We start from the raw sequence: 10,623 nt of genomic DNA, 5'->3' as shown, positions 1-10,623 counted from the left end.
GACCCAATTCAACATGGAAGTGATTCCCTGTGACTAATAACATTACACTCTCTGGAGTTCTGCCGTGTCAAAGACTGTCATTTCTGCTGTCATCGTGACATGAACAGAATCAATTTGTCACATGTGTTCAGGAGTATTAAGCCACATCAAGTCAATGCTACAAACACCTGTTGCTTTCACATGACTATTCTGATCTACCTATTAACTATTTATGTATTTCACTATTTATAAGATGTAAATTATTTTTCATTGTATAATATTAGATGTATCTTCATTGTGGTTAAGAGAAATATATATGCTTTAATTTATTAATTTTTTATTTTTTTGTTAATTAAATGTTTCTACAGAAAAATTCTTGCATTTGTTTCTTATTGAAGGAGGAAACAAGTCTGATTACAACCTGATGAAAGAATAAATTGTACAACTCACTCACTCTTTATTTTGTGATTCACGTTAGAAGTAAGAGCATCAACTTCCTGGAAATCAGTGTGGATATTGTCCTCAGGTTAAAGGCAGACATAAGAAATCCAATCGCGTGTCTGTATCTTTGAGTTTTGTAGAGATACCAAACTCTGAACAATAATCATACTGAAGTAGTATCAGTTATTTTAAAGGTAGAATGGGAAGAAGGTAAAATATGAATTCTATAAGCAGAAAAAAAAGCAGACACATCAGAATATAAAAACAAAAGCACTAGTAACCTTCCACATCACACTGGTAGCCACCCAAGTGCAAATATTCTTTACAAAATGGATCTTTGAATCTGCCATTTACAAGCCATTCCATTCACTTAAAGCCCAGCAAGGGAAGTGGGCACGTAAGAGAGAAAGGGACTTCAGAGTGATGCCTCAAGCCTCCCCTGGTTAAGGGGGAAAAGAGCCACACTGCAAACAAAGGTGGAATGGCCCTAAGGCAGTAGCATAATAGCGAATATTGGTTAAGAGTCTATTTCAAAGCTGAAAAAGGCTTCAAGGAATTGCATCAGTGCAAATGGTGAATGGAAAGGGTCCATGAAGCAGGGAAGTAGAAGGGTTGTGACCATGGGGACCAGCTGTTTTGACTGAATTACTCACCAGAAATCATACTGGCAGCGGAGGAAAGGGGAGGAACAGAACAGAAGCTAGTGACTATAGATAGAATATAGATCTGGGAGATTTACCTTCTTTGGGTTAATTAAACTTCCATGAAAAATGAACAAATAATTGAAATGGGCAATGTCTTCTAATCCATGGAAAGCATATATAAAGGAAAGGAACAAAAATGAAAAGGCATGAAAAGAGTACGGGGGGACGCCTGGGTGGCTCAGTTGGTTAAGCAGCTACCTTCGGCTCAGGTCATGATCCCAGCGTCCTGGGATCGAGTCCCACATCGGGCTCCTTGCTCATCAGGAAGCCTGCTTCTCCCTCTGCCTCTGCCTACCATTCTGTCTGCCTGTGCTTGCTCTCTCTTCCTCTCTCTCTCTCTGACAAATAAATAAATAAATAAAATCTTTTTTTTAAAAAAAAGAGTACGGGAACATTCTGCAAATGAAAACTACCCTGTTCTATTGAAGACTCATGAATAGAAAGAACTGAAGATGAATTGGGGGCCGGGGCACCCTCCACTGGTCCGCCAGGGCACCAGAAACCTGCAGGTGCAGTGCCCAGCCCCTCTGTGGGGATTCCAGTGGTAGCCAGTGGTTCCCAGTGGCAGCCTCTCATTTTGGGCTGTGAGCTGCCTCCTGGCCCCGGGCAGCTTCACAGGAGGACCTGCTGGTTCTGACACAAGAAGGAGCATCTGTCCCTTCCCTGACCCAGGACAGCTCCTCTGGGACACGGTGCATGGCTGCCAGTTCCAGGACGCCCGGGCCACCTATGTCCTCCACGAGATGCTCCAGCTGGCCTTCACACTCTTCCTCACTGGGCGCTGCTGTTTGCTGCCTGAACCCGACCCTGCTGGGGAAACTCTGCCCAGGGCCCCAGGGGCAGCCAGAACCCCAGACACCTGTGTGGTACCTGCGACGGGATTGGTGGAGTCTCCGCCGGATTTGAGGGCCCTGTCCTGGCATTGAAGACGTGCTTCCAGAGAATCCATCTCCATCTGAGAGAAGAAACACAGTGACTGCCTGGGAAGGAGTCCGAGTCCAAATCAGGCGACCCGTCTCTTCCTATTCAAATGAAGACATAATGAAAGGGAAATGATAAAAAGGAAGAAAGCAGGAAAGGCACCTGGAAATGATATTCTTGACCTGCAGCACTAAGTCACATAGCCATGAGTTCCATCTTTCTAAGGACTCCTCTTTCTGCTTCAGCCATACAATGTGTTAAGTTACTCAGCATTGTGGTTAAGATGTGTCTGTGACAGGACTGTCCCTAAGGGCCTCTCTCCACAGGACAGAGCTAGCCTGAAGTTGTTCAGGTGTTCACATACTGCAGGATCCTCTGGTTTCTGGATCAACACTGAACCAGTTGGAACGTTGTTCCTGACGTCACAGCTGCAGCAACAAGAACAAAACCAATGCCCCCCAAATGCAGGAAGACAGAAAACAACAACTCTTCTTAGATCCACTCACAGCTGAGGTCCCAGCACCAGTCTCAGCACTTGTACCAGGAGAAAAAGGAGCTCTCAGACAATCACACTCGCCAGGAGCAGGCATTGGTAGGAACTCAAGCTGTTATGGAAGCATGGCTCGAGGCTCTGTGTGCTTCCACTGGACAGTTACAACGTCCAGGTCTCCCTAGTTAGTGGAGCCCATAGGTGTGTCAGTTGTACCTTTGGATTCTCCGCTAGGCTCCCCCTGTGAAGAGCAGAGGGAAATCTCCTGGCTTTGCCAGCAGAGGGAGGGGGAAAGGAATCACTCTAGAATAGTCTGAGTCTACCTCTTCAGATGATAGATGCCAAGGGGATCTATGGCCAGGAGCCTAAGGGAGGGAAGTCAGGAAGAGGGGCCAGCAGACTTCCCACTGGAGATGCAGGGGTGAGTCTGGACTCTCCAACAATGCATGTCCTGGAGACATTAAATTGCAATGTGTCTTGCATATTTGGAAATCAAAGCATGGTGCTGAAAGTCCTTCCATCTGATGTGACTGTGGAATGAGAAGATGCCCTAAAGCTTCAGAGAACCTTTAACCTCTAAGGCTGAGAAGGAGAAGGGGAGACCCTCAAGGGAACAGAGATGGGGCAGCCAGTGCATGTGGGACGCAACCAGGGGAAGAATGATCTCTAGGACGTGTGGAAGAAGGCAAGTTTCAGAATTTCCCAAGAGGAACCTCAGGCAGGAATTTATGAAATGGGCTACAGGACTGTGCCCTGCATCTGGAATTCTGCTTCCATCTCCTTGTTTGATCATGAGAACCTCACTTGAACGCTCTGCAGCTCAGTTTCCCCAGATGTAAAGTGGGGTGGAAATATTCCTAGAGCTGTTGTGATAATGAAGTGGCCCATTTCAAAGCATCTAGTATCTTCCATTGAGTGAGAGTTTAACGATGGGCAATATTTTCTTGTTTTCCCTAAAAATTGATCTTCTCTTAACCTTTTCCCTGTAACTGACTATAAATGGCTGATCCCCAAAATACCATTGGGAATAAAAAACACCCATTTGGAAAGGGTGGCCTATCCACTGAATGAAATTAGATACAAAATAATGTCATATGCATACATATACACTGTACCTATGTCCGCATACTCGATACGTTCTCGTACAGCACGTTTCCCCTTCCTCCATGCCTTCCGAGATCCCATCCTTTCACTCTCCAATCACAGTGTTTCCCCTTCCCCTAGTGTAGAAACCTCCTGTGAGCTCCCCTCCTCCCTCCCTCCTCAGAAGCCTCTCCTGCCCATTCACACAGCTGCTTCCTTTTCCTTTGTGGTTTCTGTCTGGCCCTTTTACTTCCAATTACAAAGCCACAAAGAAGAACACAAGTTGTTTGAAATTTCCAGGTTTTTTTGAAACTCTGCTAGCAGAAGCCTTGTTGTTTTCTTTTCTCCTGGTGACTATTGTTGACCTGAGGGAATGTCCCCACTGCAGTGATGTCACAGTGGCAGGAGCAGAGAGGAGATAGGAGCAGGAGGCTGCTGTTCTGTGGCCCGTCACAGTCTTTACAGGGAAGGCTGCCAGCCAGGGGGCAAGGTGGGCTAGACAGTGACCAGGTGTGCACACGGGATCGTGTTGTATGTAGAAGTCTGTCCCCTGATGGGAGATTTTCCTCCAGGCCAAAAAAGAGCTCTTTCCTGGAAAGAACGGACTCGCTAGTATGATAAGGCAATGTCCATGGCTCTTATGTACTTTTTGAAAAATACACTTTCTAAACAGAGCAATTATGTTCATAGTAAAAGTGAGCAGAAGGTCCTGAGTTTTTCCCCATCCTCCCTGCTCTGGAGCTGCATGGTCTCTCCCCATTACTAGCATCCCCACACGGGAAGCAACACCTGTTTCAATTGCTTCCAACAATGTAACAAATAGTTTTTAGGGCTGGGAACAAGGCTTCAATATGCCAAGGTATGTAGTACCCTAAAGCTCAACCTTGGAGTGGTCTAACAAAACCTTAGTGCTCAGTACTTACTGTCTGTCATTGGGTTTTCTTGGATATTACACAAGAATCACAGTCATGGAATTTCTGGAAGATACATGAAATGTAGCAAGATAGTGCCACACCTAGGAATACCAGGAATAACACAGGAGTGGAGGAGTGTCTCTCCATCATTTTCTGGACCTCAGAATCTTACCTGGACAGGTAATCTTTGCTTACTTTGAGCTGCCATTGGCTAACTTGTGGACGTCGTTGATGTTTGACCCCTGTTGTGATGCGGGCTTTGGAAATAAATACAAATAGATTGTACTTTACAATTTAGTTCTTCGAAACTTACTCAACACATCAGTAATCCTATCTAGTGCTAAATTAAAAAATATTCTGAGAATAACTTGATGAATATCTAGCTGCAAGTGAAGTCAAAATCATTTTCTCATTGAGGCCACATTAAAATACAGTACACTGAAAAGAAACATCCAATAAATAAGTTAACTTTTCATTGGCTGTAGCAATTTGGAATGATTCTAAATATTTAAGTATATTGATATAATTATTATGTCTTTCTAGAAACTCTTAATTTGCATCTCACTTTTACATTTCTATTTAAATAAGTAAAAAATTAGAAGTCACTAATCAAATTTAGATATCCAGTGAAGGATAAATAGCTTTAAAACTTAGCTTTCAGTTGAGGGCACCTGGGTGACTCGGTGAGTTAAGCCTCTGCCTTCAGCTCAGGCCATGATCTCAGGGTCCTGGGATCTAGGCCTGCATTGGGCTCTCTGCTCAGCCTACTTCCCCCTCTCTCTCTGCCTGCCTCTCTTGCCTGCTTGTGACCTCTCTGTCTCTGTCAAATAAATAAATAAAATCTAAAAACAAAAAAACAAAACTTAGCTTTCAGTTGAAATTTTTAGTCAATCTTAATTCTGAATTAAACAGAGTAAAATGAACTCTGCATTTTTCAATCTACAAAGCAGAGCTACAAATACATAACAATATAGACTCTAGATCCGTGTTACCATGTTTTGTTGGAAGGTTCAATTACATAAATATTCGAAAGACTGTGACAGGAGATGGCAATAGGAAAAAGAAACAGTTGAGAAACCCATGCTCTAAACCCCAGTAGAAAGTGTAGAAAGGAAAGCAAAAAGAGAAGTAGAAAGGAAGGGAAACATTCAGAAATTGAAAACGCCTATGTCCCCTACTTAAGCCTCATGCACAAGAGAAGATGTTCAGAGAAGCTAGAGCCACAGGTCTCAGACGTGCCCACCCCAGCCAGGCCAACAGCACCTGCAGGATCCCCGATGGCCCTACCCTGTTCCTTCTTGGTGGCCCTGGTGGTGCTCAGCTGCCACTCCCTCGGCTCTCTGGGATGTGACCTGCCTCAGGACCACGGCCTGCTGCACTGGAGGGCCTTGATGCTCCTGCGACAAATGAGGAGACTGTCTGCTAGCTCCTGTGACAAGTACACAAACGACTTTGGCTTCCCCCAGGAGGTGTTTGACGGCAAGCAGCTGCAGAAGGCTCAAGCCCTCTCTGTTGTCCATGTGACGAACCAGAAGACCTTCCACCTCTTCTGCACAGAGGCCTCACCTGCTCCCTGGAACACGACCCTCCTGGGGGAATTGTGCTCGGGACTTTCTGAGCAGCTGGGCCACCTAGAAGCCTGTCCCCTGCAGGAGGCGGGGGTGGGAGAGATGCCCCTCGTGAATGGGGACTCCATCCTGAGGAACTACTTCCAGAGAATCTCCCTCTATCTGCAAGAGAAGCAATACAGCCCTTGTGCCTGGGAGATGGTCCGAGCAGAGACCATGAAACCCTTGTATGCATCAACAGCCTTGCATAAGAGATTGCTTAGCAGGAAGTGAGACCTATTTCAACATGGAAATGATTCCCTCTCACTGATAACATCACACATTCCGGAGTTCTGCCATGTCAGAGACCCTCATTTCTGCTGTCGCAAAGACATGAACAGAGTCAATTTGTCAAGTGTTTTCAAAACATGTCAACTCTACAAGCAATAGTCGCTTACAGATGACCTTACTCGTGTCTATTTATCTATTTAAATATTTATCTATGTAAAAATTTATAAGCTTCAGATTTTTCCTATAATATTATGTGCACCTTTACATAGCAGAATATAATAAAATATATTTTTAATATGTAATCAGTTTATCATGTTTTTCTTTATGGAACTTTTACTACAGAAAGTGTTTTCAAAGAGTCACACCCGGTCTAATTGTGCAACTTAATTAGAAATTAGACGGCAGAATGCATTTACCATCATACTACATTAACATTGGAAATAACAACTGACTTTCTCTAAGACAACTTGCACATTGCCCTTAGGCTATAGGACATAATAAATACAGTCCTGATGTCTACATCTTTGATTGCTGTAGGGATGGGAATCTAAAAACAATCCTCCTACTTAGTGTTCTAATGAAGAAGGAAAGGGCGTGACTTCTCTCACCTGCTGCTAGAACGGAGACGTTCAGGAAGTACACAGAAAAGCTGCGGACCCCTCAACAGGTCACTGGCAGACATGAAGGCATGTATGTCCAGTGTCAGGGGGAGGTGAGCTGTCATTTTGACAAGAAACGCCATGGCTGAGGTCCATATCTAGCAGGCAAAGCCAGAAACAGAAGTGGTCACGCAGGGAGACCATGTCGTGTGAGAAACAGACATAAACTTGATTCCGAGGCTCTTCAACCATTGAAGGGAGGGGAGAGAAGAGCCACAAAAGAGACGGTGGACTCGTGGCCATACAGCACAGGGATAAGAGAGGATGTTGGTGAGTGTCTTAAAGGAAGTAAATGTGCTTCGAAGACCATCAGTGGATTCCTGGAAGATGTGGATTGAAACTGCCTGCGATGTCAGAAACACAGGTGCCTTTGCTGACCTTCCTGAGAGTTGGTTTGGTGGAATGCATAAGCAGAGACCACCTGGAGTGGGTGGGAGCATGAATAAGAGAAGTCAGTGTGTCTGACTTGGAGAAGAATATTGCATGGGATCTGGGAATAATGGGGTTCATTATTCTGGGCATAATTTGCCCTTTTATGCCATATTTTTTTTCCTGAGTGATTTCATGGAATGGATGTTCTAGCAAATTTTGTTACTGTGTTTAGTACTGTAGTTAGTGTAAATCATGACTTAATTACTTACAATGGTTTATCCTCTCTTGGTTCTTACTAACTTGTACATCAGCGAGCTGCTCGGCTTTAAGAACTCACTAGGCGGGAATAGATAACTCATTCAATCCTTCAAAAAATTATCTATTGGGGCACCTGGGTGGCTCAGTGGGTTGAGCCTCTGCCTTCAGCTCAGGTCATGATCTCTGGATCCTGGGATCGAGCCCCACATCAGGCTCTTTGCTCGGCAGAGAGCCTGCTTCCCTCTCTCTCTCTGCCTGCCTCTCTGCCTACTTGTGATCTCTCTCTGTCAAATAAATAAATAAAATCTTTTTAAAAAAATTATCTATTACTACTGATAAAAAAAATATTCCTGGAATGACTGAGACTGACAGACTTTCTTCAAAAATGAGGATGGGTAGATGGGTCAGGCATTTTCTTTCTTAATATTTTAAGCAAAGAAAAAAATTGGTCAAAATCAGCTGAAAAATACAATATGAATCATGGAAATCCATGGAGCAATAGTGAGCTGTGTGTAATTCAGGAGTAAGAACAGATTTAACAATTATGACAGAATAGCGTGAATATTCACTGAACTCATGCACTTAGATGAACTCTCTCATTGCATCTTCCATAAGGAGCAGCTTAAATATTGTAGCTATCATCTTATTTTAATGCTGACAGTGATATATGAGAATATTATTTGTCTCTTCCTACAAAATTATTCAGAACTAGGTGTCCTCTGCTTTAGTAACTGGCCTCCAAAGGGGAGATTAACAAGTCATGGATGAGAGTCAGCCATAAGAGTCGGGGATGGCTATTTTTCAATCTTGACACCTGGGTAGCTCAGTCGGTTGAGCATCCATGACTCTTGATCTCAGCTCAGGTCTTGATGTCAGACTGTGATTTCAAGCCCCACATTGGGCTCCACCCTGTGTGTGGAGCTTACTTTTAAAAAAAAAATGAAAAAACTGGAAAGTAAGAGCTGTGGTGGCCAAATAAATATATTCCCTTACTCAAGGTGAAGTGATTATAATCGGGTCTTTCCTCTACTTGGAGAAAATGTTCACCCTCAGCATCTGAGGGCTGTAGACACCTTCTTCTGGTCAGGAGAGGAGGAGGTCAGCACTGAGAGGGTTCCTGACACAAACACTCCAGAGGCAAGGGCAAGGATCTAGGGGCAGTAAGTGCTTTGCTATCAAGGAAACCAGCCCCTGCACAGTAGAGGAATCTAGAGTCCTCAGGACATGGCGAGCATGTCGTCTGGGAGTGAGTCCAGGAGAGCCTGGGCAGAAGACACTCAGTCACTCCAGAAGAAATATATTAGTAGAGGTGATAACTACCTTGCCAGTGAGGTGCTGCTGGGAAAATCCAGTTATCTGGAATTAGAACCTTGACACCGCTACATCCCAGACAAGAACCAGGCTTCCTCTTGGGGGCACTGGCACAGCCTAGGAGCAGTGTAGACAGGTTACAAAATGTCAGAGAGAAAGGACAGTGCCTGTACTAGTCTTGCCCTTGAGGTCCCCGTGAACTGTAACCACATGGATCTGCACCAGTTATTTCTAGAATGAAGAGAAACATCAGAGAAACCCATTCACTCATTGCCATAAGACTTTGTTGTGAATATAACAGTAAATAAAACTCAGTCCTGGTTCTAGAGAACTTGTGTACCATACTTGGTCTGATCAGTACCTAACAAGATACAAATCCATAGAGAGGAAGGAGCCCATCTCCCTGTGTAAGGGAAGGAGGGTAAAACCTTAGTGCAGAATCAAGGCCAGATTTGTTCCTCACACAAAGAAGAGTAAAACAGGTATGTGTGCTGGGGTGTGTACATGAGTCCTTACATTCCTGCACCTCCTCGGTCTTTAGGACAAAGATGTCTCTCATTTGACTGGTAAGTATCCACGCGGATGGACCCATCGGAAGTTTACTGGGAAAATAAGCTTCTGTTGTGAAAGTCATAGTCTAGTTTGAGACATCCTCTTAGACCATATGGAGACTACATAAAGGAAAACAAAAAATAGGAAGTAAAAGCAGAGACGAGTGTTCAGAAAATGAAATTTTATGTGCTGCCCATTGAAAAGCTATGTGGCAAACAGAGAACCTCAGCTCCCAGGTTCCCTGCACGCCCAGCCTGGCCAGGCCTGGAGGCCTCATGTTCCCCATGGTCCTCCTGCGCCCTTTGCGCCCCGCCCTCGGGGTGCTCACAAGAGGCCCTGGGGGCTCTCAGGGCTATGCCCTGCCTCAGAGCCACGCACTGGTGAGCAGGGAGAACTTCGTGCTTCTGGGCCAGATGAGGAGACTGTCCCCTTTCTTCGGTCTGCAGGACTGAAAAGCCTTCAGATTCCCGCGGGAGATGGTGGAAGGCAGCCAGCGGCGGGACGCCCAGGCCAGGTCTGTCCTTCACAAGCGGCTCCAGCGGACCTTCAACCTCTAGCACACGGAGCGCGCCTCGGCTGCCTGGAGCGCCCCCTGCTGGACCAGCTGCGCTCTGGCCTCCATTGGCCGCGGCAAGATCTGGACACCTGTTTGCTGGGCGGGCGGTAGGGAGAGCTAGCCCTGGGAATGGACCGCCCCACACCCGCCCCAAAGAGGTACTTCCAGGAAATTCCTCTCCTCCTGGAAGAGAAGAAGGACAGCGACTGCGCCTGGGGAATCGTCAGAGCGGAAATCGTGAGTTCCTTGTCTTCAGCCACCAACTTGCAAAGTAGGTTAGGAATTAAGGATGGAGACCTGGGGTCACCTTGAAATGATTCTCAGGGACAAATGTGCCATATGACCCCCACACATATGTCTGGTCACTGCAAGAGGCTGTCATTCCTGGTTTCATTGCAGAATTTATTGACTTTAATTCCACCAAGTGTGTTCTGAGTAGTAGTAAGCAAGAACGTGTTTAAAAATCCAGCTTCAGGATCACCTGTCCCTAAGAGATGACTGCCCTGATGTTCGTTCGTTCTTTCTTTCTTTCTTCTTCATTCACT

The 10,623-nt window shown here is 45.3% G+C and overlaps 1 protein-coding gene and 1 pseudogene across 1 annotated transcript; both read left to right on the top strand.

Annotated features, from left to right (window-relative positions):
- Positions 1-5,469: 5,469 nt before the first annotated feature.
- On the top strand, positions 5,470-6,373 carry LOC125083482 (interferon alpha-1/2-like). The gene has a single exon (XM_047700140.1). The coding sequence runs from the start codon at positions 5,720-5,722 to the stop codon at positions 6,371-6,373; it is 654 nt and encodes a 217-aa protein (XP_047556096.1). The 5' UTR covers positions 5,470-5,719.
- A 3,433-nt stretch (positions 6,374-9,806) lies between these two features.
- LOC125082969 (interferon omega-2-like) lies at positions 9,807-10,390 on the top strand (annotated as a pseudogene).
- Positions 10,391-10,623: the final 233 nt, after the last annotated feature.

This window comes from Lutra lutra, chromosome 13 (assembly GCF_902655055.1).
Source record: "Lutra lutra chromosome 13, mLutLut1.2, whole genome shotgun sequence".
NCBI lineage: Eukaryota > Metazoa > Chordata > Mammalia > Carnivora > Mustelidae > Lutra > Lutra lutra.
Note: the sequence above shows the minus strand (reverse complement) of the source record. Positions and strands in the feature narration are given on the sequence as shown.